Source organism: Anopheles bellator, chromosome 1, assembly GCF_943735745.2.
Source record: "Anopheles bellator chromosome 1, idAnoBellAS_SP24_06.2, whole genome shotgun sequence".
NCBI classification, from domain to species: domain Eukaryota; kingdom Metazoa; phylum Arthropoda; class Insecta; order Diptera; family Culicidae; genus Anopheles; species Anopheles bellator.
The window spans coordinates 40,084,880-40,110,587 of NC_071285.1; the positions used below are offsets into that span (position 1 = coordinate 40,084,880).

At 51.0% G+C, this 25,708-nt stretch overlaps 3 protein-coding genes across 5 annotated transcripts; 2 read left to right on the top strand and 1 right to left on the bottom strand.

The window, feature by feature from the left end:
• The first annotated feature begins 4,385 nt into the window (after positions 1-4,385).
• Positions 4,386-6,071, top strand: LOC131205873 (acidic mammalian chitinase). Its single transcript, XM_058198162.1, has 2 exons — positions 4,386-5,494; positions 5,556-6,071. Exons 1-2 carry the CDS (start codon positions 4,418-4,420, stop codon positions 5,961-5,963), a joined length of 1,485 nt encoding a protein of 494 aa, XP_058054145.1. The 5' UTR covers positions 4,386-4,417; the 3' UTR covers positions 5,964-6,071.
• A 2,711-nt stretch (positions 6,072-8,782) lies between these two features.
• LOC131210042 (glucose-6-phosphate exchanger SLC37A2) lies at positions 8,783-11,474 on the top strand. Of its 3 annotated transcripts, XM_058203249.1 has the most exons (7): positions 8,783-9,105; positions 9,187-9,772; positions 9,848-10,224; positions 10,346-10,393; positions 10,498-10,684; positions 10,755-10,903; positions 10,968-11,474. In XM_058203249.1, exons 2-7 carry the CDS (start codon positions 9,262-9,264, stop codon positions 11,337-11,339), a joined length of 1,644 nt encoding a protein of 547 aa, XP_058059232.1. In that variant the 5' UTR covers positions 8,783-9,105; positions 9,187-9,261; the 3' UTR covers positions 11,340-11,474. The 3 variants fall into 3 exon arrangements, with proteins under 3 accessions (XP_058059232.1, XP_058059216.1, XP_058059225.1); XM_058203233.1 differs by having other exon boundaries at positions 9,187-10,224; XM_058203242.1 differs by lacking the exon at positions 10,346-10,393 and having other exon boundaries at positions 9,187-10,224.
• Positions 11,475-13,733: 2,259 nt separating this feature from the next.
• On the bottom strand, positions 13,734-23,604 carry LOC131215591 (mucin-19). Its single transcript, XM_058209983.1, has 7 exons — positions 23,407-23,604; positions 19,259-20,726; positions 18,901-19,186; positions 17,957-18,147; positions 17,125-17,219; positions 16,686-17,028; positions 13,734-16,157 (listed from the first exon to the last, which is right to left on the bottom strand). The coding sequence occupies exons 1-7, from the start codon at positions 23,602-23,604 to the stop codon at positions 13,885-13,887; spliced, it is 4,854 nt and encodes a 1,617-aa protein (XP_058065966.1). The 3' UTR covers positions 13,734-13,884.
• Positions 23,605-25,708: the final 2,104 nt, after the last annotated feature.

The following is a 25,708-nucleotide window of genomic DNA, read 5'->3' on the forward strand; positions in this document are numbered from 1 at the left end:
GCGAAGCCGGACGGTTTTTAGGGATGACGCGCTGCCACGGAACGACGGTGCTGTGTGTGATATTTAAGAGTATTTACATGATAAGGTTTGCCGTTGGGACGAGCGAAAGAGCGAGCGACAGAAATATATTTGTACCCTCTGCACCCTCGAAGCACTGAGAGAGCGTGTGTCTGCGATGTTTGGGGTTTCATTCTTGCCGGCGTTGATGTGTTTTCGTCCCAACGGAAGCCGTTGTCGGTAAGTATTTGTTTGGATTCAAAAAGATTTCCTGATTGCTGATTCGATTAAATGCCTACCGGAGTAACGCTTTACACGCAACCAACGATAGCCGGATCTGGCCGGTCTATAGAAAGGTGCTTAGGAAAAGGGCCTCGATCCGACAGAAAAAGGATAAATTAATACGTATCATTTTGCGACCATTCATCACAAAAACCATTCTTTTCGGTTGCGATTTGCACAAATCATGTAAAAAGATAAATCTCAACCACCTTCAGTACCGGCGGTGGCGGCGGTTCCCTTTCAAATCGTTCCCCATTCAAGGAACCGCACCTTTCTTGAGGGTTGTCCGCCCGTTCCCCGTTCCACGAGGTCCCCCCTATTCACTCCACCACGGATCATGTGCCCATTACTGTGACGTTATCAACACAAAATCACATCGTTCCACACGCCACACGTCCCGGGACCGACGCCGGTTTTGGGATTCCGACCGAAGAAGTGGAGAGAAGATAATAAAAATCTTCCGTCACTCACACCCACACAGTTCGGCTGTTTTATGCCCTCGGTCGGACGGACGGTTCGCTGTGTCCCTCATCAACGCACGATCCGAACGACGCCATTATACGACGCACGCACCACGTGCTGGTGCTGGTAATGATGGAGACGCACGGTTCTTCTCGGCCCGGCCCAAACACCATGTTTCCGGTGCGCAACGTCGAGCAATATTTTTTAACGAACAAACCCGTGGCCTGGTCCGGTCCCCGTTTTCTTCGTTTGCGTTCCGGAACCGTTCCGTTGGGTGGGCCACAGTAGGGAACATCCACAAAAATCTGGCCGAAGATGCAGGCATTTTGTGTTTAATGCTGGAAATGCTGGTATTCGCACCCTGAAGCTCACCTGAAGCGATTGTTGGCTAATGTGGCCTTTTTGGCTCACGAACTGCTACTTTCAGCTCGGGGCCCATCATCTCGTGCCAATTGAAGTCTGACTAGAACTAAACGGGACGACATCGTGGAAGATCCCGTTAACTTCTGTACGTTGTTCCCGGATGTCTGTCTGGAACGACAATTAAATTTAAGTGAATTCACCCCAAAGTTTCTAACTTGTTCGATTCCGATTCCAATAACGACAGTTTTGAAACGACAGTTCGAGGTCAGTTTAACGTTTCTGCTTCATTCGTTTAAGCGCCAGTGCCAAGGGTACTGTCTCAGATGAGAAGAGGCATGATCGAAGAAGGCAATCCGGTCTAGAATGATCGTTGCAAGAAGAAAAGCGCGAGTGGCGTTTTCCCAAACGATTTCCCCGATGCTTCCGTCGGAAACTGATTTTGCTTCGTGCATTGCTACGAGTCTTACCTTGCTTTCGTCCTCCATTTCCTTCGGTGGCCAATTTCTTTCCACGACGGCTTTCGCGGTTTGAAGAGAAAGTGTTTGGAATTCATTTCCACGCTTACAAGGACCAGGCCTAATGGTCTTAAGAAGAAACACTACAATGAACAGCTCTATCACACAGCTGACCACGCAGCGGTCCCTAAAGATTTCCTTGGATTTCCTGGAGCTCTTACTCGATCACGTCCGCTACTCCGTTCACCAGCTTCAGCAGATAGTCCGGGTTGCCCTGACGGACGCCGTCACTAGGCTGCTGGCGATGGCAATCAGGGATACTACCTTGCGCCCCACGTCGTTTCAGGCGTTTTCAGCTGGCCGCGCCCGAATCGCGTCAGCTGGCGCGAGATTCCGGTGTAGATCCGCGGGTACATCCGCTCCAGCGCCGGATACACCTCCCACCTCCCGGAAGTATCGAGGGCGTTCCGACGATCCTGTGGATCCGCTGGAGGCCCAGCTTCCGGTTGAACACGCTGGACCGCTTCACTTGCCCTGCGTGATGATCTCCTGGGAGGGGAGCACCGGCCACTGTGAGGTTGTCGCTGCTGACTGATAACCGTCCACGTACGAGTCCTCCGCCGCCACTACTTCGACTTTGAATGGTCCACGTCCACTGATGAGAAAAAGAAAAAACGAAATAATAAAAAAAACATAAAGGTTGGTCATTAGGTTGGTGGGACATTTGGTTGTATTTTTTCACAGGAGATGTTGATTCAGAAACTTCAATAAATACGTAGTCAGTAGTTATTCCCTTGGATGCCTGTCTCCCTTTTTGATGACGACGGACAGACAAACATTCATTTTTATATACATAGAACATTTAAGAGGAAGTTTAAGAGATTCAAACTAGTTCTCAATTTAGATAAACGATTAATTTTAGTTTTAATTTTAATTCCTGTTTATTATGACCATTTCGACTATACGTCTGGGACGTATGAAGCGTCCCAATTGAATCAACATCTCCAAAACACCGAACAGCTGGTTTTCATCAGCTTTGAGGCGTGATCTCCACATCCATACCGTTTGATCCGTGACTCCGACGGAGCTTCTCTGTTATTCCACCTCTTTGAGAGCACTGGTACTTTGGGTCTCCGAAGGGAACTGAAACTTACAAATAAAATAGGCGTTACGATGACTTGCTCGAAGAAACCGAACCACTTTAGGCGATCTGAGAGTTGGAACTGAGCCCCCCGATCGGTATCGAGGCCGACATTCGGCTGGAGTTGTAATATTTTCCGAATGATAAGGCGGAACACAGAGTGACCTATCTTGATCACGCAGCACTACGGTCAGCTGTGAGTGTTCCGTACCGTTGAAGTGGTGGTTCTCAGTAAACGGACATTGGAAAAAGTAAAACATTACGTGGTTTTGCAACGATGTTGGAGTTGTACACGCTGGCGCAAGGAAATCGAACAAGTATCACGCGTTACACAAGAAAATTACATCGTACTCTTGACAATGACTCGCAGGATACGAAAGGGACTCCTTTGCAGTTACATTACCTTTGAAACAATCCGAATTAAGCCATAACGTATCGATTGTGTTTAAGAAAATAAAAGATATGGCCGCATTTCGTACATCAAACGAAAACCATGCTCACTCGCTGAAAGCCTGGTCTAATGGCCGTAAGCTATGCGCTAATCAGACACGTGAATTAGTCTGTCACCATTCAACCAGAAACGAAACTTTGATCATAGAAGCCGCCACTGGCAGCAATTCTGCCCTGGACGGCTGGAAAAAGGCTGAGCTCACGAAGCCACGTGAAAGTCTCGCAGATCAAACGATTCCAAACACAACCCTTCGATGCAATCGCAAACCGCGTACATTAAATTGCTTTCGCCTAGTCAACTATATTTTGTAATTACTTTTACTGGCGGCACCATTGGCACGGCCACTTCAAAATGGGTCTTCTTATCGCAGTACGGATGAGTAAGTATTGTAATAAATGCGTTATCACTGCACTAGACACAGCCAGGGGATCGAGTTTTAGAAAGGTAGGTTGGCCCAGGAAAAGGATTACTGGTCCTAGGAGGAGGCGCTCTTCGATTTCCGGTTTCACGGTTTCGGGGGTCCCCCTGCTTCGAGATCCGGAAGACGCGACGCATTCGGAACTTACAATTCTAAACCTTTCATCAAAAGCGATCTCATTAAGCGATCTCACCTTCGTCCTAAACCCATTTCTAAAAATTCGGCAATATTTGCTACACATAAAAACATCCAGCTCGATCGCATTCATCTAATCACATCTAATAACAAAAAAAGCAGCGAAAACATATCATAAACACTATCAGAAGTGGAAAATTGAAACAAATGCGGAAATTGAATCGGAAGCTATTTTTTATACCCCGGTCAGGATCCATCGAAAGATTCCTAACACTCACGCATAAACCATTGACCAGTTTAACTACGCTCATTTGAACACCCTTTAGTCGGTGAACTGAAATAAGTTCAACAATCACATTGAGTCACATTGAAAACAACATGTTTACGGCGAATGGCGCTTTTATTCACCACACAGCGGCGACATCAGTTTCGCACGCATGGCCTGATGCCTCTCTAATGCCTCGCGAAGGAAAGGCACTTGAGATCTGGTCTGGATCGTGGATCACCAGTGCACCAGTCCAGGCGTACGTACGCCCGAGACCAATTGGACACTTCAGTCGATATCTTCAACAACCCCTAAGCTCCACCAAGAGCCCTATGGTAGTGTGGCCAGCCAGCGTGCTCGGTGACATCTATAAAAGTGCGGTGCCACGAAACGCTGTGGCAACATTTTCGTGATAACTCTCAGACAAAGACCGACCGACTGGGTCATCATGGTTCGAAGGCTCGTAAGACTTACCAGTGCGCTAGTGTGGCTAGTGGCCGTGGCACAAAGCGGTGAATCGGAACAGCAGCTCGACGCGGGCAAGAAAGTGGTGTGCTATGTCGGAACGTGGGCCGTCTACCGGCCAGGAAACGGTCGGTTCGATATCGAGCATATCGACCCCACCCTGTGCACCCATCTGATGTACGGATTTTTTGGCATCAACGAAGACGCGACGGTGCGCCTGATCGATCCGTATCTGGACCTGGAGGATAACTGGGGCCGTGGACACATCAAGCGGTTCGTGGCGCTAAAGAATGTGGTGCCCGGCCTGAAGACGCTCGCCGCCATCGGTGGTTGGAACGAGGGATCGCGCAAGTTCTCGAAGATGGCCGCCAGCGGCGAGCTGCGGAAGCGGTTCACGGACGATGCAATCGCGTTCTGCCAGCGACACGGTTTCGATGGGATCGATCTGGATTGGGAATACCCGGCGCAGCGGGACGGCAACCCGTTGATCGATCGCGCCAACCACGCCCAGCTGGTGGAGGAGATGCGGGAAGCGTTCGATCGGCACGGACTGCTCCTGACGGCGGCCGTCGCTTCGGTGGAGTTTTCGGCCGGGCTGTCCTACGACATCCCGCGGATAGCGAAGAGCTTCCACTTCCTCAACGTGATGGTATACGATATGCACGGTGCTTGGGAGAACCACGCGGGGATCAATGCGCCGCTTTTCGCGGGTCTCGCTGACCAGACGGCAACCGATCGGCAGCTGAACGTTCACGCCGCCATACAGTATTGGCTAGATCAGGGCGCACCACCGGAGAAGCTCGTCCTCGGTATTCCGCTGTACGGGCGCAGCTTTACCCTGGCCAATGTGGCCAACTCGGAGATCGGGGCCGCCGTCGTCGGAGGTGGCACGGCCGGTCCTTACACGCGCGAACCCGGAGTGATGGGCTACAACGAGTTCTGCGAGAGGCTGCGCACCGAATCCTGGGACTTGCGCTGGAGCGCACAGCAGCAGGCACCTTACGCCGTACGCAACAACCAGTGGCTCGGTTATGACGACCTCCGATCGGTGCAGTTGAAGGTAAGCAGGTCTCGCAGTTATGGCCCATCGGATGGCGCTCTAACCACCTTTCTATCCGTAGGTCCAGTATCTGCTGCATCATGGGCTTGGCGGTGCAATGGTGTGGTCACTGGAAACGGATGACTTCCGGGGTGTGTGCGGTGGCGGACAGTATCCGTTGATGCACGAAATCCGCTCACTCCTGAACGGTGGCACACCAAGCGAACCGACGACTCCGCCGCCAACCGTTCCTCCGCCAACGAGTACCGCAGGAACGCCGTCAACTACTACCGTGGCCGGTGGTTCCGCGAGTGGACCGTGTGCTGACGGCCAGGTTGGCTTCGTGCCACATCCGGCCGACTGTAGCAAGTACTACATGTGTTTGGACGCACACACGTCTTTCGAGTTTAGCTGCCCGGCGGGAACACTGTTCGATCCCAAGCTGAACGTGTGCAATTGGGCCGATAAGGTTAATTGCAGCGTTAAATGACTGGCTCATGCGTAGAGAAGTGATTCGTGGACGTAATGAAGACGTAGGCTACAACTTATTTATGTACCAAACAATTATAAAAGAAAAGTAAACACAACAAAACAAACATTTACCGGAGCTTAAGTATATGGCCACAGTGACGAGTAGAACCTGCAAGAAATAACGACCATTCACCACATGGTTAACGCTTTTAATGGCCTTCCTTAAACTGTTCTCAAAATGTTTTCAAAGCAAAACACTTATCAACTGTTCAACGCTAGTGTTCTTACTTCCCTGTGCTAGTGTTTCAAATGTGTGTCCCATGAGCTAGCGCATTCGAAGCCGCAGCACACGCTAGCTGCAGGGAATCCCGAAAACCGCTGGTCTGTTTGACAGATAGTAGCGCTGTGTTTACAAACTCTCGTCGTATCGTTCAGGGAAGAAGTGTGGAAAGTAAAAAAAAACGTCCAAAACGCGTAGAATAAAGCCCTCTTCACATAGGGAACGTTACGTGCGTTTCGACGCGACGCTTTTTCGGACCTTTCACACCGGTTACGAACGGGAGCGACAGGCAACGGAAAAGTCTTTCGCCCTCTCGTTCGGGCGAAAACAATTAGACATCTTGGGTAGTTAAAAAATAATCGAAGATTACTCATTTGGCGTTTTTTTTTGTATCACAAGCATGCAAAATAATTTTAACTTAATTATTACTTGTAATACAAACACAAATTCATCATGAAACTATTTTAATTCTCGCACCAAAAATTCAATGTGTCTTGATCTTCCAAATATAAACACAACTAATCTGTCAAGAGAAAAAATATTTTGCGGCGAAATTTAAAGAATGCTTTGTTGTTGTGTTATGACTGTTTGGCAAATCTCTCAAATCAGCTGAATCGTTGAGTCGCTTACATCGTTGTTTTACGTGTCAATATGGCAAATGAAATGGATGATGGGGCAGTAGTGCTTATTAGTGCCGTTTTGTTATCAACGAGACGTTGATGGGTACATGAAACCAACAAAAAAAGGAAAAATCCGTTGGCTGACCGTTGAGACAGCGAGCGTTGCTAACTCGCGTCTTACCGAAATGTTTGCTCTACCAAGTTACACCAGAGAATAATAACTCGCGTTGGTTTGTATTAGTCATCGTACTGTTAAAACGATCCAAGCTCGTAGAACCAACTGTTACTTCAATCATTCATTGGTACGTAATACTGTTTCTGAAAATAAGTGGAGATGTTCACGCGGTTACTCAAGCTAAGCGATCGATCCCTATATTATCATCCCGGGATGCCTTATAATTAAAATTATAATTCAAATAATCTTTTTTAAGTGTTTCATATTTAATGTCATTTTATACCCGACTACAACAGAAATACTTTATTTTATCAGGCGTACAAATAGAAAACCGCCGTTTTTTCTCATGATTTGAGGCTTTATTGTAAAAAACTCCTTACAAACTCATTCTTCAAAGTAATTTTAATTGTTAGCCACAACTTTTTCCCACAATTTGGGCAGCTTTTGAATTCCTCGTCGAAAAAATTGTTCATCTTTCGACGCGATCCATGCATCGATCCAATTTTTGGTGTCCTCGACAGAACGGAAGCGCTGCTCGGCCAGGTCATGCGTCATCGATCGGAATAAATAGTAGTCTGACGGGGCGATGTCTGGAGAGTAGGGCGGGTGGGGTAGTATGTGCCATTTCAATGTTTACAGGTATGTTTTCACGACTTTGGAAACATGTGGTCGAGCATTGTCGTGAAGAAGGATAACTTTGTCGTGTCTTTTTGAATATTGTGGCCGTTTTTCCTTCAACGCTCGACTCAGCGGCATTAGTTGTGTCCGATACAGGGCTCCTGTAATGGTTTCGCCTGGTTGCAATAGTTCGTAATAGACAACGCCGAGCTGGTCCCATCAAATACAGAACATCAGCTTCGAGCCATGAATGTTCGGTTTAGCTGTAGATGTTGATGCATGGCCGGGAAGCCCCCACGATTTTTCACGCTTTGGGTTATCATAGTGTATCCACTTTTCATCCCCGGTCACGATGCGATGTAAAAAACCTTTTCTTTTTTGCCATTCAAGGAGTTGCTCGCAAATGAAAAGACGCCGTTTGATGTCCCTCGGCTTCAACTCGTGCGGCACCCATTATCCTAGTTTCTGGATCATTCCTAGGGCTTTTAGCCGATGCGATATTGCTTGTTGCGTCACACCCAATAAGTCTGCAAGTTCCTGTTGTGTTCGACAAGCATCTTCTTCCAGCAATGTTTTCAATTCGGCAACTTCGAACTTTTTCACCGGTCCGGGACGCTCCTTGTCTTGCACGTCATAATCGCCGTTTTTGAACTTGCAAAACCACTCCCGACACGTTCTTACACTAATGTAGGCTTCACCATAAGCTTCTACTATCATGCGATACGCTTCAGCTGCATTTTTTGTAGCATGAAACGCAAAAAGCAACACTTCCCGCAAATGGCACTTGTTCGGCTCAAATTTCGCCATTTTCGCACATGAATAAAACAAAGCAGAATGAAAATAAACAAACGAGATTTTGTGGAGTTGTAGACAGATGCCTCAACTATCATTGCTAGGGTTTTGCATATTTTTATCGTTTAATTTGCAGCTGCTAGCGCCGCTATGGGAAAACGGCGGTTTTCTATTTGTACGCCTGATATTTCAAACTAACATCAATTTTAATTTCGTGAAACAAAACAAAACAGAACCAAACTGTCAAACAATTTCGCCCCTCTCACCCAAAAACCAAGTATACGAACCTTGGCCAAAGTTTTTAAGCGACACAAACGGAGCGTTGTCTTTTCATACAGATTCGTTGTCGCCGTACGAAGTTTTCGTCGACGGCGGTGTGAAGGGTCGCAAAGAATCCCATATGAGACAACGCGTCGTTCGCTACGTTACGTTCTGTTCATTTTGGTGTGAAGACGGCTTAAAGGAATCGCACATCAGCTGCGGGAAACGTGCGGGGCGATGTAAGTCGCTTGTCCCCAGCCATACGGGTGCTGCGGAACTAATCTTGTCGGAAGGGCAAACAGCACCCGCGTAACTGGGTGCCGAGCGTGGAAAGAGCAAACACAGCAAAACCCTGGGAGTGATAAATTCTGCTCCGTGGCAATTCGTTGTCACCGCAGTGCTTCCGTTGAATCCCGTGAGTCACCGTTTCTGGGTTATCATCGGTTTACTGAACTATCTCTGTTCGCTCAATCGTTTCATTCATTCGCTTATCCAGCATTGACCACCAGCACCAATCTACAACGCGGCGAGGACTACGATTTCCGGCCGCCCTCTCGGGGTCCGGGGGTGAATGCACAAGATCCGTTTGCAAAAGATCCGATCCCACGGCCGACAACACAAGATGAGTGCGACCTACCCGAGGGCACCGATCGGAATTCGGTTGATCAGTTTCCTGTCCGCGAAACTGTGCCCCCGATGGCAGATCAACCGAGTGCTGTGGTTCAAATGTTCCGTCCTGGGCCTAACGTACCTGGCCTACACCTGCTACCACATGACCCGCAAACCACTTTCTGTGGTCAAATCGGTGCTCCATCGGAACTGTACCGGGGTTTCGTTGCCGCCCGACTTTACCGTCGGTCAGTCGACTCGAATGGTGCCGCACGACTTCACCACCGGCCCGAACCCTACCGATGGCACCTGGTGCGACTATCCGCCGTTCGATGCGCCCGACTTTAACTCGCTGCTCGGCAAGCTCGATTCGGCGTTCCTGTTCAGTTACGCCATCGCCATGTTCGGGGCCGGGTTCGTGGCAGAGCGAGTCTCGCTGCGCTACTTCCTGGCCCTTGGAATGGCCCTGTCGGGTCTGTTTTGCTACCTGTTCGGTATGGCCAAGGTGTACGACATTCACACGTTTTGGTACTTTATGGCCGTGCAAGCGCTGGCCGGCATCTTCCAGACGACCGGCTGGCCCGGCGTCGTCACCATCGTTGGCCGCTGGTTCGACCGATCGAAGCGGGGCTTCATTTTCGGTGTCTGGAACAGCCACACGTCGATCGGGAACATAGCGGGTTTGATGATTGCGTCCCACTACGTCGAGACAGACTGGTCTCTGTCGTTCATCGTGCCCGGCTTCCTGATGGGGCTGGTCGGGTTTGTGATGTTTCTGTTTCTGGTCGACGGGCCCGAAGTGGTCGACTGCCAGGAGAAAGTGTGTCCCACCGGCCAGCGAGCCGGTGACCGGGGACGTCGGACACGCTTGGATGGACTGCCCGACAGCGACGACGAGGAAGAAGTTGCCGTCACCGTGGAACAGGTACTGTCTCTCTGACCATCAAGACCCTTACATTCAGTTTTCAAACCATTCTGTCTCTTTGCGCACATAATTTCCCATGCTACTAACGCTTGTCTGACCTCTTCCGTCGAACCGATCAAAGGACAATGCTTCGACGCGAAGTTTGCGTGGCAGTCATCATTCCTATACCGTGAGTGCACATCTGTTTGGAATTAACATCTTGCGTATTAACATCAACAGTGGCGTATAAAATGAAAAGCTTTTCGTTACAATCGTGTATTCCGGTTTTCGCAGGAAATCAACGAACGCACACCCATCATGGGAAGCATCAATCGGGCGCCGCCGGCCCGCGACAAGGTGATCGGGTTTATGGGGGCCCTTAAAATCCCGGGCGTGGTCGAGTTTTCGCTCAGCCTGTTCTTTGCCAAGCTCGTGAACTACACATTCCTTTTCTGGCTGCCGTTTTATATTCAATCTTCAAGTAAGTGGCCTGCGAAAGCCGCCGGCAAAGATGAGCCAATTGATGAAACGGAAACCCGTCTTTTTTGCAGCATCCCTTGGGCCGGAAAAGTCCGCCCGCGTGTCGGCGGCGTTCGATATTGGCGGTATTGTCGGTGCAATAGCGGCCGGTATGATTTCCGATGCGAGTGGTATGCCAGCCACCACCTGCCACATTATGTTGGCATTAGCAGCACCACTCGTAGGCTTGCCTTTGATTGCAGATCCGCCTGGACAGGATTAAAGTTATTCGTTTTATGTTTCAGCTGGTCGTTTACCGTAGCTGGGGCAGTGCTTCGGTGGTCCTTAACGTGCTGCTCCTGTTCGTGACCGGTCTGATGGTTAATGGTCCGTACGCGCTCATAACGACGTCGGTCAGTGCCGAGCTTGGCCAACACAGCTCGCTGAACGGTAACAGCCGCGCCCTGGCCACTGTTACGGCCATCATCGATGGAACGGGCTCGATCGGGGCCGCCGTTGGTCCGCTACTGGCCGGAATGCTGGCCGACTGGAGCCACGTGTTCTACATGCTGGTGATCTCGGACGTGATGGCCCTGGTACTATTGCTGCGCATCAGCAGCAAGGAGTGCTCACGGCGAAACGTTGCCAACCGCAGCCTTAACGTGCGCATCGAGTAAACCAAAATCAATAGCAAAATGCCGCAGAAACAGCTCTCTTGCGCTGCCAGCGAACATACCCCGATCCGTTTGGCTGTTTCTATACTTTTTAAGTTTTAATAATTAATTCACTTCTTCTAATCTTCTAATAGAAGGTTTTAACACGATGGGCTTGTGGAGTTTTTGTCCTTTTTTTTTAATTCCTCCAGATCTTTCGGAAAGAAAACCGTCTTCCTGGGACGCAACGGCAGTGGCAGCAGCATAAATTCGGTTCACTTTCACTTTTGCATATCATTTATTAATTATGTTAAAATCACAGCAGTCTTGTAATGATAAACGTGTTGTTTGCAACTGTTTTTTCTGCCCCTTGTGCTCCGCTTCTTTTCTTCTCTATCTAGCCAGCCGGATGTGTTGCCATGGCAAAGAAAGTGGAAATGATGTTGTCAAGCGATCCACCATCTACTTCGGCCAGCCGCTCCTTCTCGATCCTTTCCGGAGTCGAAGAGCTGCAGGACAGGAGATACGACACCGAACCATTGATTGATTGGTCATTGTTGTTGTTATACCTGCGCGATTCCCTCCCATTTCCATTTGTATTTTGTTGCAATCGGATTCGTTTTTCTTTGTTGTCCTTCTGAATGTATCGCTTTACATACTAGTTTAACCATAATTGTTTAAATGTATATGTAGTCATCAGTGCGTCTTTTTTTCTTGTAATTTTTGTTTTTGATGCTTTCTTCCATGTAGTCCATAGTAAACGCAATAGAGTTTTATGCTTAAATATGGAAATACTAGTCGCTATCGCACTTGCTATGTATATATTATATATACTCATGTATGTATATATGGATATATAACCTAAGCTACGCGTAGTATTCCTAAAAATTACTTACATTTCCCAAAGACAATCGTTTGCGTGTGGAAAGCGATTTTGTTAGTTCTCGCCATAACCTGTCTGAGACCCACGAAACACGAAACAACTAGTTTGCATCGCCTTTCGAAGACACTTTGCTATTTTTTACTGTACGTTTTGCATTCACACTTCGACCCCCAGGGGGGGACTGACTCCGGGTTTGATCGTCACCGATCGACTTTCATATTGCACCGATCTAATGTTTCTTTCCCATTCAACGTTAAGAAGTTCGCCGTTTCAGAGCGGAATTCGGTTGTTCTATTCCTCCCCCATGCGATGGTTTGTGCTAGTTTTCCGTGTTCAGCAAATAGCCCAAGCTAACGACGGAAACTCTGTGCATCGTGCTTTCGAAACGCAACATGGTCGCAGGCCACGCTCCTCTATTCCTTACTTTAGTTCTATGTGCCTCCCCGGAATGTCCGTTTTTGTTTTGTCGACTTGTTTCGGTAATCAATTCATATCCAAGACATCCTTATCCGTATGCTGCACCGTTACGCGGTGGCTTCCGAAGCGTGTCTCACTTTTTTCCTCAGAGGGACTGAACGGACCAACAACAACATGGTTTTGGAATGTATACAACGCTAAGAAATTGCACATATTGGTTTGTTGGTTGGTTGGTTGTGTTCACTGTTGTCATTGGTCGCTTCGAACGATTCTCTCTTGTGGTCCTTCCACTTCTTTTGCTAGGCATCCGTCACCGTCACCACTGCTACGCTCGGTTCGGTAAATTACATCGATGACTTCTTTATGACGAGTTTCAGACTACTTAAAACATAGAGCTAAAATAAAATGGAAAAAATCGGACAAACATGCCCTATTGCCCTTATACGCAGATGATGCGTATTGTTTAAGAACCAATTACAACTTAAATCTATGAAACGATTTGCTCGAAGATCGACAGTCGAGGGTCTTTAAAAGATAGGTCCGTAGCGACATTATCATAAAATAAAAACGTTATTTAAATACTCTCAAAACCAAACGTGGATCCTTTTTCTTGTTCAACGGCCACACTGAACACAAAGTGGACGCGTTCCTCCATTGAGCTGATCATACGAGCCGTCTGGCTCGTAGATCTTGCGCTAGAGATTAGATTGATCATGGTAAACTAGCAACAACCACTAACGCAACCGGTTCAGCTTTGCGAGCTCGTTTAACAAAGCCCCTTAAAAATGTAGGCATCATCCAGTGGAAATTTACACTTTCTTCAAACACCGAGCATCGCGCGTTTCTTGTTTTAGTACGTGTCACACGCGAAACCAAAGGAGCGCCCATAGAAAGCGCAATAAAAAAAGGCTTAAAAATACATTGTAAAAGGCCATTTACCTAGACATTCGCTTCCTCCATCTGAGGCGCAGTGGCAATTGCGCAGCGAAGGACTAACACAACGAGAGCTCGCTTGGTGACTTTGTTTCATAAAATAATAATAGAATTAAGTGGGAAACAATGTAGCCGCTAATTGCCTCCGTTAACAAAATAAAAACCCGATAACATTAACAACCAGGTGTACAGTACGCGTCTTCTGTACACAGAAACACACACGCGGGAAAGTGAAAAGCAACTATCTACTGTTGGCCTTTTGGGGTGTTGTGTCCGCACGCCACCGCCACGCGCTTCGCTCCCGCTTAAGCTTTCACTGTCCCGTTTGCAACCATCCTAGACCGTTAGCGAGGTGATGAGCTGCTGGCAGAGCTTCCCGTACTCGTACTGATCGCCGGAAATGCGACGCAGTTTGATGCCCTTGCTCGTGTTGCTGTCCTTGCTGCGTCCCTCGTAGACCTGCAATTCGATCTGTAGCCCGCCCGAGAATTCCAGGCTCAGATTCGATTCTCCGGTGTCTCGCACGGAAACGGCGCTGCTTCCCTCGCCATTCGCACGGTCACCAACGTGGCCATCGGACGTGAGCGGCACAGCTGCGTCGGGTTGCGTCGATCGATTACCATTGCTCCCATGGCCAGTCGCGGCACTACCGGTGAACCCGTAGACACAGCCCTTCGGTAGCATCGTCGAATCTAGCGTTCGCTTCACAAGCTCGAGAATGCGGGCCGAATCGAGCGTGGAACACTCTTGCGGCAGTGGCAACTCGTAGCACTCGTCCGAACTCCCAGCACCACCCTTCGATGAGCCGGCCTCTCCGAGCGAGTCCGGGCTGAGACGGGCCGAAGCATCCTGCTCCGACGCGTCCCCGCTCTTAAACCCCGAGCTGGCCGCCGACGGTTCCTGCCCCGGCGAGAGGTTCGTCGAGGGGTTCGAATCGTTGCTCAAACTGTCATCACTAAAGCCGAGCGATTTGTCACTGCCCCGCCGGACGTACGATTCGCTCGCGTCCGACGTGTCCAGCTTGGCCGAGTTCGTCGACGTGGACGTTGCGGTCGAGTTGTTCTCCGTGTCGAGGCTCGCCTTCCGGCCAACGCCACGCGTTATCGACGGCATATCGCCCGGCGGGTCCGTGATGAGCAGCCCCGAGAAGCCCAACCCCGACGAGGCGGTCATTGTTCCGCTCCCACCGGTGGCACAGTTTAGCGAATCATCGCTTCCTCCGCGGCTCGAGTCCGATAGCGCGACCAGCGTTATCTCGCTGCCCTGCACATCGGTCAGGCAAATCTGTGGGTGCGTGTGCTGGAACGTCAGGTCCTCCGGTGACCCGGCAACCGAATGGCACCGGAACCCTGGTCCCCCCACAGCGGACGCTGCCGCCGCTGTGGCGTGCTCCTCCTGAATGATGCACAGGTTTGGCGACGTTGGCGGTGTTGCCGAAATCCGCAGCGTTTGGGGTGGCGGAGGAGGCAAAAGGGCGTAGTTTTTCGGATCGAAATAGTTCACCGGGGTGGTCGGCCCGGAGAAGAGGGCTCCTCCTGCACCGCGGCCACTGTAATCAATCTCCACACTGTTGACGATGTCCATGCTGAGATCGAGCGGTTCATGGCAGGCGACCGATGACGGTGGGAAACCGGCCGGAGTTCCTCTCGTAATCGAGCCACCGCCACCACTACCGCCCGTCGTTAGCGAGCTGATTCCACGGGTGATCTGGTGCATCGGTGACGCAGCACCGCTGCCACCGGAAGTGCACCCAACACCACCGGAGCCACCTGTTCCGATCGTCGTGATCGGAGGCCCGGGAAGGATTGGTGAAGAGCATCCGCTGGTATAGTACACCGGCGAAGGACATCCGCTGTTGCTGCTGCTTCCGGGGTACTCGAGACCGGCCAAATGGCACATACCTCCCGCACTAATGGGGGCATTCAGATTGGAGAATCCACCACCGTACGGATTGCCGAACGTTCCAAACACTGCACCTCCAGCGCCGCAGCCGCCGCCGGCGATGTAACTCGGCTGTAGTCCACCCATCGTAAGGCCAGAAGGACGACCGACGGCACCCGGATAGCCACCGGAAGTTCGTAACGCAGAATTTAACGGTGAAACACTTTGACTGTGCTGCAGCTGCAGCAGACCGATATCGTGCGCTCCGCAGGCTGTGGCGCCGCTGCCAGTTCCCGCTCCGCCTCGAACGATCCCCAGCTGGTGGCCCACCTCGTACGGGATGGTACGCGTGTTGACGATCCCGTTGGCGGTCTCGACCGGTAATCGGTTCTCTTGCACCAACCGCTCCAGGGCGGGCATAAGCGAGAGCAGTACATCGTGCGGTACGGTCAAGTGTGGCTGTGAATCGGTACCGTCCGGTGTCGCCGAAACGAACGTCTTGCAGTGCATCGGTGAACCCGGCAGACTGACCGAGTTGTCCGCTAGCGGAGGGTTCGGTGCGATGAGCAGATTGTTGTTGCGGTGTGGCTGCTGCAACTGCTGTTGCTGTTGGGCCAGGGCGGCGGCGTGTAATCCTTTCTGCAGCTGCTGGCACTCCTGGAACGGGCCTTGTACTTGGGACGTTATACGCGAACCTTCCGACGCTCGGCGTACCGGACTGTAGCGACCTGTTCGATCCAAATTTCACCCAGAAAAGGAGAAACGATTCAATTAGAAAAAAAAGAACGAAAGAAAGCAATCGATCGCGATCGTGAATCGATCCAGGAATCCAGGGTAATGAAAAATTTGGGTTTTGTGATTATTTTGAGATGAAAACTTTAAATAAAAAACACACACACACTTAAAGCTGTTCCAAATATACCAAAAATGCTACACAAAATACTATGGAAGTAGTTCAAACAACAGCAATGATTGACACACTACCTCTACTACCAACCAACCAAGATAAGCGGGTTTTACGTTCCGGGTGAGACCGATAAAAGGTATGCGAATTAGTAGTGCATTGAAGCGCCCTTTGAAAGCCACCGTCTGATGCCCTACGGTTCCGCACAGCGCCACGCAAATGGTTGGGTTAGTCGATGAGCGCGCAGATGAGCGATCCAACATCCGGATTCGGTTTCGCATTCGCCGCACCGCATTCCGTTTGCCATTCCGTCACCGGGTTCGTTTTGTGAGGCGCGAGAGGGACCACTTACCGATTTCCTGCACGGTCGGTAGCTTACAAGTGCGCACGTATCTTCGGCCACCGCTGCAGAGTTGCTGCAGTTGCTGCGGTGTCGCCGTTTGAGGTGGTGCCTGTTGTGGCTGCTGCGGTTGCGGCAGCTGTTGTTGCGAGGAATGCTGATGCAGATGGTGTTGCTGGTGAGCAAGCGGAGCAGCGCCACCAGCCTGTGTACCGTGGCCCGGTTGAATCGAAGCCATGGCCAACACCTGCTGATGGTACGGGTGCTGTTGGAATCCGGCCGCTCCACCAGCCACGGCGGGATGTTTGGTGACGGGCCCACCAAGCGGACCGGAGCCGGCCGAATGTTTTCCGCTCTTCGCCGTCGGCATCGCCACCGTCGTCGATGACGACGATGGCGGCGATGGGCCGCCGCCGCCTGCCAGTGGGGAAGAAGCTACGCTGGACGCTACCATCACCGGCACAGTACCGGATGATAGCAGCGAAGGGGGCAAGTAGTCGCGGTTCATGCGAGCCTCCACTTCCCGTATCAGATCCGGGCTTATCACTGTTCAATTGTTGGTAATCAGCCGACGTCGTTTGTCCACCAATTTAGTTCATTTTTTGTTCGTTTGTTCGGAAGCATTGCGGATAAGATCGGTGCGAGCAGAGCGGCGCATGTTTTTGTTCCACATATTCACATTATGTTTGTTTAGCGCGTTAACCGTCAGCGGTGCATAGACATTGCAGTTGTTTAAGAAACAAAATATATGTATATATAGATATATGTACAACCAAACGGGGGGAAAAGGAAAACGAAACGTAAAAGGGAGAAAAAAAGGAAAAAATAAAAGGTAAAACAACAGAAATTTAAGCGTGTAAACCACTAAAGGATACAGATTAATACAATAAAACCGAACGGGCAAAAGTATCAATACGACAACAACGACACGGGACAAACACATACAAACGCTCAAAGTCGTTTGGACCTTTTTTGTGACTTTGCCTTTGTTTTTACGTTTAACGACCTCCACGAGGGAGTATCAAATATCGGTACAATGTCCACAGCTACTAATATGCAAAATACAAGTGCGTTTTCTCGGGCAGAGTTGCAGGGAGATGGCGTTTGGGCTACATGCAAAGAAAGTATCAACGATACAAGTACAAGCCAACAACTTGAAAACGACAAGAAAAATAAAAACAGAACTAAAACATAAACATCACATCATCCGGCTTGGTTTCAATATCATTCGGTTCGGCACTATCGATTCCTCTACCGTGCTTCGGGGAAGATGCCACACTTACCCGGAGGACGTTCCATCACGGTTAGCAAACCGGTACGACGGGTGCGGCCACCACCGGTCGCACCGCTACCCGTAGAGCCGGGAGCGGGTGAGTGCGCCTGAGGTGGTTCCATCGGCGACGCGCTTCCGACCGAAAGATCATCCGTACAGCCGACCGTGTGGCGCTTGGTGCATCCGCGACCGTGCATGTACCTGTAGAAGGGGAAAAAAACTGGGTAAAAGCGAACCCCATTTCGAAACCTCTCCTCGAACTGCAGACCGCTAACAAGATAGTCAATCGCTTTGAAGCGTCCATAATCTGCATTTCCATAGACCACGCTGCGGTCGCATTGAGAGAAGGGTGTACCATTAGCATACAAAAACGGCCACACAACAAATAAGCTGACCGCCATCGGTCGGGTCGTTTGGCCTACGATATTTGCATCCGTTATTCGAAAGCTTGCGGAAAGACGTCAAGGCGTATCCTGCCTATGGTTCCAAGGTCAGGGCTATTTGCACCCCTCATCGGTTTTATGATATGAGGGAGCCTGCAACATACCAAGGCGGCCAATCCGGGCGTTCAAGCTAAGCTTTGAAGAGCAAATAATGTAAACTGAATTGAACTAATCTGTTTCTGTTTGCTCAAAATCCCTGCTTTTCGACGAGTTTCATGAAAATTGTACAACAAATGTGCCGATGGCTTCAAAGAAAACCAGAGCCGCACCGGGATACGAGAAGATTTAATCTTCCCGACGTAACAATTGTGCGACGAAATTGGGCCAAGGACAGCTCAGTCTTGAATCAGAACAGTCGAAACAGCGAAAATTGATCGTTTTTTGTTCTGTCGTTTCGATCGATAATGCAATGTGTCAAACGATGACGTGAACGGAGAGATGATATTCTTCGCAACTGGGCGCTTATCGAAGAAGGCGGCGAACACTTTGCGAACTCGGACTCACAGCCTACCTTTGAATTTCATCGTTTGAATCGTCGTTTCCTTCGCTGCTCGGTGTCTGCAACATTAGATGGTCGACGACAAGAGCAGGACTATTGACCCCGGCAATGGCAACACCCGAGACGCCAGTCCCGATCGCGAGCAAAGCACCGTCTTGTGAAGATTGCACCTGTTGCTGCTGCTGCTGTTGTTGCTGTTGATGCTGCGACTGATCCGGGAAGTTGCTACTGGACGACGATGGGTAATAGATTTGTAGGTTGGCGCCCCCATCGGATGCCCTTCGACCAAAGGAACTCGCTGCAAGATGCACAAGAATGGAATTATATGATAATAAATCAATGGCAACGCTAAGAGGGGTGCGAAACTCACTGGCCCCCATTACGGTCGGTGGCTTCAAGAGGTGCTGATCCTTGATGGTCAGATTGTGAATCGGTTGATTCTGAAGCGACGGTATGTTGATTGGAACATTCGGCGTTGGGATCACGGGCTGCTCGTGCACGCCGCCTCCGCCAATCTTGAACGAAATAGGCACCACGTTCGGGTTCACCAGTACCTGCTCGTGGGCCACGTCTCCCGGTCCGACCGTATGCCGTCGAGTGTTTCCACCACAACCGGCCGCCACCGGAGGCGGGAATAGATGCCGATCGTTCGGCTCCGGAACTTTACCCGCACCGCCCACCACCGGCGGGATCCCCGATCCCTCTAGGTCATACTTTTCCAGCTCCTCCGTTCCGCCCAGTCCGGCCGATATGTTCAGGATCGTGGATCCGACACTCGTCAGCGGACTGAGCCGTTCGAGCGAATCGTTCTGCAGCAGCTCGGTCCGATCGACCACACCCGTCGTGATGCTCGTCTTCCGGGAGCGCGCAAATGCCAGACTGGCATGATGCTGCAACCGGCCTTTCTCCTTACGCTTCTGGCGCAGCTTGTCCACCAGTAGGCTGTAGATGGCGTAGATGTGATCGAAGCGGTTCTCGTGCACCGACTGCGCGATCATATCCGCCGTAAGTCCCGGCAATTGCAGCATGTGCGTCATAACGACCGCATCGAGATTGCCACCGCCGCCGTCGGATCGCTGTGACTCACCGTCAGCCAAACCATCGCCCACCACCGGTGAGCAGCTGTCCAGATGCAGCAGCGGAATCGCGTTATACTGCGCCATCCAGCGATGGTGTGCGATCTGCTTCAGAGTGTACCGTCGCTCGGGCTCCACCACCAGCATGTGGCGGATCAGCTGTTCGCACTCTTGCGACATGAAGAACGGAATGCGGAACTTCCCGGCCACTACCACACTCCGCAGGTCGTGAAGTGTCGTCCCGTCGAAAGGCAACGCTCCGCACACCAACACGTACAGCACCACGCCGAGACTCCAGATGTCCGAGCGGGGCCCGTCGTACTCCACACCCTGAAACACTTCCGGCGCCGCGTACGGCGGCGAACCGCACCACGTGCGCAACGGTTGCCCTTCGACGAACGTGTTGCTGAACCCGAAATCGGCCAACTTTACGTTCATGTCCGTGTCGAGCAGCACGTTCTCGGCCTTCAGATCGCGGTGCACGATCCCGTGTCGGTGGCAGTAGTCGACGGCCGACACGATCTGCGAAAAGATGCGGGCCGCTTCCTCCTCCTTCATGCGCCCGTTCGCCACCAGGTGATCGAAGATCTCGCCCTGCGCCGCGTGCTCCGTCACCAGATAGATCTTGTTGCGGGACTCCATCACCTCGTACAGGCGCGTAATGTGCGGATGGTGCAGCACCTTCAGTATCGAGATCTCGCGGAACGTTTTCGCCAGGTTTTCCTCGTCCAGACATGTTTTATCGATTATTTTGATTGCCACCTGCAAGTACGCGTCCGCGAGAGAAAGAGAGAATGGTTCGTTACATTTGCACTGCGCGAAAGGGAAGAATTGTAGCGGAATTTTTCGGGAGACGACCACGGTACAGGGTGGTGGCGGCATGCATTATTCAGTGCCGATTTCCAATTCGGCCCCCAAACACACACGCACACAGTATATGGAAAGCTGAAATACTTTCATCCTTTTCAATGGTACGCCATCAGGAGCCGGGAACTCAGCCGAAGAAGGGTGCTACAGAGTGCGACGAAGCGGTTTATTTTAAAAACCCTCGTCCCTGGGAATAGAATTGCAAAAACGGTTGCAGTGCAAAACTGACCACAACTAACGGTTGCCCCCTTTTCGGGGGACACCGGCGCGGTCTTACACCGGAGTGATGGACGGTCATGGAAAAATAGCCTTCGTGCTGCGCAACAATGTACGTTACGGAACCGGGCGTTTGTGGGTCATGTTGTGGACAATTTTCCACTCCGAGGTCCAATAGAAGGCCAGTGCCTGTATGTGCTGGGCCACAGCTCCAACCTCTGCCAACGTCACAGGCCAAAGCCTCCACAAACGGATCTTGCCAACATATTTAGAAAACAAGAATAGAAACAAATGGAAGACGAAGAATCAAATTCAGGACACAACATACCACACCCGCCCGAACCGTTTACAGTCTTTGACACGGCTGGTAGGGTTGCTGGACCCCGGAATAGACGGGATTTCCTTCGTTTTAAGCATTATTTAAAGTTCACCATGTCCAACCATTTCCTATCGACCTAGGACTGCGTCACATGGCCTTTCGACCAATGACGTTCGCCAACCGGATGGCAAACCGAAGGCTCGCCGCCTCCTGCCTCAAAACGGGGGGCTCGTCGTCCGAAGATCGATGAAACGTGGTCTGACTCATAGAGCCCGTGAGCGTCGTGAGCGGTAGGTCCAGGCCATTTCGCGACACAAAATGACATGTGCTGGAACAAGCTGGAAAAGCCCGTTGGATACGGTCCAACGGAGCTAATGGATTGTTGTGTGAGACAAGGGGGTACAAAAAAAAATCGGAACAAGGTGATGGCGATCTAGGACATTTCCGACTCCGTTTGGTGCGACGAAAGCTCCCGCCGGCATCGTGCGCCAGAATCGATTTACAAGCCTTTTCCCCCGGGAAACGAATTCTTACCGTGACTGTGGTCATTTTTCGAAGGAACCAACCAAATTATTGCTTTTTGATGATCATGCCGACGGGTGGCGCCATTGGTAACAACGATCAAATTAACCAAATCACCAGTTCTGCGTGCCAGACAGACCACAAATTAGCACCCGGCGCACCGTTCGGCATCCGGTTAGCGCACACGTGTTGTTTGTGTGACGTCACGTGACGTAACGCGACGATATGGGGGACGATATGGTTACACCGAAAACAAAAACTCGAAACCGCATTTTTGTTTCATTTGTTCCAACCATGCTAATTGCCACAGAAGATAGCGTTTTATCAGTTCTTTGCCACCGCCGAGACCCAGCCCCGTTCTCGATGTTGACCAAACCGTTACAGAGGAACACAGATTCCGTTTCATAACAGCACGCGGTGGCCTGATTACCCGAAAAAAGGCTTTCATTCCGTCCGCTTATACATTTTAAACGCAATCTAGGTCCTGCTTACGGTGCAGAGCGTACCAGGGTTACGCCAGTGGTGCATCGAAAGGTTTTACGGACGGACGTAAACCAATTCAAAGGATGACCGATTTCTGTCAATGTTTATGGGCCACGCGTGTGCAGCTAACAACAGAAAAACGGAACACCGGCCTGCGAAAGGCTCAGCTTTTAGTGCATCGAAACGGCACGGAGCAACAATCGAAGAAATTCAGTCGACTAATTTACAATAAATCTTGCACAATCACAGCAGAACATCAACAGAAGAGATTACGAAAATGTTCCGTAAACTTCGGACAACAACCCATGCGATGTTTGGTTTTTCGTTTCGCCTTTTTTCCGCATTTGTTTTATTTACAATTAAGATAAATCACGCGGTTCCATCGTCAACACCGCGACATTTCGGCTGGTGTGCTCCGACGACCGTCGAAGTAAACAGCGACAGCGAGAAAAACAATACGATCAAGTTGGGTCCACACATATTTGACGTTTCAATTCCGTTACGTACACAAACGAAACCAACACATACACGCGACTGGGGAGCATGAGATAAGTTTACGAATCTCAACCCTCGGGGGGAAGGGTTGTGTGTATCTCCGCATGGCCCCAAGTGTTCGCTGAAAGCACGAAGCATCAGCTTACGTGTTGCTGCGTGCGTCTTTGTGTTATCGGGAGACGCTGCTCTGCCTCCTGTCCGCGAAACCCAATCAACCCACGGCCCCACAACTTAACACAGGCGATTGATAAACGTAATTCGTTTCCTTGCCATGCGATGAGAACTTGTTAACAGCGCCCCCCACATCCCGCAAACTCGGGCATACTCGAGCGGAAACAAGGAATGCCAGGGTGGGCAAACCGATTGCTCTTCGTGTTCATCAGTGTTGTAAATGTTTCGTCTGGGATATGATTTTCATCGAAAACCCATCATCTACGAAGGATCGAAGATCTCGACAGAACCTCCCTCCCCCGGGTGGGCAGCACGCCCTTCGGGTTCCCTACTGGGCTCGGTCAGCTCAAAATCATTCTCCATCCATACCTTTGAGTTTGTGATGACATTCGAGGCGAGCTTGACAACGGCAAAGTTACCCTTGCCAATTGTTTTCTCCAGCTCGTAGTAGCCTACGCGCACCAGCTTCTCGATGGACAGCGACGTCGGCGGCGTCTGCGGGTGCGGCTGCTGCTGCTGGAGGGCCGCCATCCCGCCGACGGCTGACGATGGGAACGTTTCGGCCATTAGATACATCCGTCGACCGGGGGGGAAGGCGTTGTGGGGCGCCGCGTCGGACGTTGCCTATCGTTTGAGTGTGTATGTGTCGCCTCCGTTCAGCCGTTCATTCACACTTGACGGCATCAATTGGAGAGATCCGCGCGATCCGCGGAGCAACACGACGACCGGCAGCGCAGACGTGGCCTACGGTTCGTGGTTCGTCCTTTTCGTAACCAGCCGACCTACGACGCCCTCGGTACACCATCCTGACACTCTACACTCGGCACGGCCAACATCTGTCGCACGTCCGCGGTATCCAATAGCTGCTGCATCTGCTGGCACTTGCTTCGATTTTTCTTTGTTCACTGCACTCGTAACGGATTGTTAAGAACTCTGCTCCCGGGAACAACACTCTTTTCACGAGCGACACACAACTTGCTGCAAAGTAGACATCGCAAACAACAACAGATACATTAGCAAGGCCACCCATGTTCGGTTCTCAATCAATCAACGATTTACGCACGCCTACTACGGGCGGTAGCGTTGTAGTAAGTGGACCGTCCGAAAATTCGCGCTAGACACACGCGCACACACACACACACCGTCCACTCCAAGTCCTTCGTGGTGTTTTCGTCATCCTCGGGTGATGCCGGGTGGTGGCCTTTCTCCCGACCGTTGGCGACCGCCCGCTTCCGTCTGTTTTCGTCGTTGTTGCCGCCTTAGTGTCGCCAAACCACCCGAGACAAGAGAAAGGTACCCGAGCGTAGGTGTTAGAAAAAAAAATCATAAAAATAAACATTACAACCTCCGCGCCAACAGCGGCAGTATCCTCGGCAGCTCCGTTCTGCCGCCCCGCGATGCGTTAAATTGTATGTATCGTTGGCACCCTCAAACGGACTTGCGGGAGCGCGGGCGATCATTAATTTATTGTCATCACGCGGAATGAGCGCAGGCGAGAAAAACGGGATCCCGTGAAAGCCCTGAAAAAGCACATAAAACAATTTGCGGAACGCATTGGCGTACGCACCGAAGCACACATACACTCGCGCCCGAATGGCGCAGCGAGCCAAACTGGTTTAATTCGGTTCGTGCGATAAGAAAGACAAACTCGTTCAGGACTCGGCTTTGAAATTTAACATAAAAGCGCCCAAAAGGTCCATTCGACCCTGTCGTTAGGCTGGCCTCTTCGCTTGGGTCCTTGGGTCCTGCCTAGGCAACGGGGGCCTACGCGATAACAGCACCGATCTTCTCGCACGGTACGCATGCAGAAACGTAACGGAGATGCGTTGACACCGCGTCAATCGGCCAATTGTGTACTCGCCGACGACGACGACGACGGCGAAGAAAAGGGTTCGCGAGTCACACACACAGAGAGCGGAAATTCTCTGGGTCTACACGGGCCGGGCGTGGGCACGGAAGTTGGGAGAAATTGATTTCTTCCTTCCTGCCATTCATCGGTTATCGATGGGAGTCGATTGATTTTCGGAATGCCGTCCCGAGTGGTTCCTCCGCCGCCCGCTTCTTATCGGAGCCATTTCTTTATCAGACGCCGCTTGGGCCATTAGCCTAGCCCCCTTCCCTAATCTCTGTAAAGCCACCGGAACGGAAGCCAGTGGGGTCGCGCGGTCCAGCGCCTGCCACCTGCCATCGGCCAGCCCCCTCAAGACATGGTTTTTTGACGGGATGGGTGTGCGCCCTTCGTGGCGATATGATGCTGCTCTCCTGGTTTGCACCGGTGGCCCGCATTTGGTCCCACTGCCTATAAGAGGAATGACTTTCAATTATTCACACACGCTGGACACTGAATTTTGTTTTCGTTGGCCCATTGTTCGATTGCTCCGCTCGGCGCTCCTCTGCTCTGCTCCTCTCGCTCGCTAGCGCACCCTTATCTTTCCGTCTCCTTTGCCCACTCCGCACGCACACAAACACGGACACGGCACGTCGCGGGCAGACAACTGGTCGCAGGAACCACTGATTTCACCTTCTCGCCGTCTATTGCTTCGGCGTCTTCTTCTTCGCCGTCGCCTTCCGTCGGTCCTGTTATCGCGCCGTGCGTCTCGTTCCCTCCGCCGGACCACTGTCGCTTTCACGCTATCACGGCGATGACGACAGCGGGCGATGATGATGATGA

Excerpts from the sequence above, each read along its gene's own strand:
- LOC131205873 (XM_058198162.1), top strand. The coding sequence starts at position 4,418 with ATGGTTCGAAGGCTCGTAAGACTTACCAGTGCGCTAGTGTGGCTAGTG. Across the intron at positions 5,495-5,555 it reads TCCGATCGGTGCAGTTGAAG|GTCCAGTATCTGCTGCATCA; the intron begins GTAAGCAGGTCT and ends TTCTATCCGTAG.
- LOC131210042 (XM_058203233.1), top strand. The coding sequence starts at position 9,262 with ATGCACAAGATCCGTTTGCAAAAGATCCGATCCCACGGCCGACAACAC. Across the intron at positions 10,685-10,754 it reads GTTTTATATTCAATCTTCAA|CATCCCTTGGGCCGGAAAAG; the intron begins GTAAGTGGCCTG and ends TCTTTTTTGCAG. Across the intron at positions 10,904-10,967 it reads TGGCATTAGCAGCACCACTC|CTGGTCGTTTACCGTAGCTG; the intron begins GTAGGCTTGCCT and ends TTTATGTTTCAG.
- LOC131215591 (XM_058209983.1), bottom strand. The coding sequence starts at position 23,604 with ATGGCCGAAACGTTCCCATCGTCAGCCGTCGGCGGGATGGCGGCCCTC. Across the intron at positions 19,187-19,258 it reads ACCGACCGTAATGGGGGCCA|CGAGTTCCTTTGGTCGAAGG; the intron begins GTGAGTTTCGCA and ends TGCATCTTGCAG. Across the intron at positions 17,029-17,124 it reads CCGGTACTGTGCCGGTGATG|AGCGGAAAACATTCGGCCGG; the intron begins GTAGCGTCCAGC and ends CCGACGGCGAAG.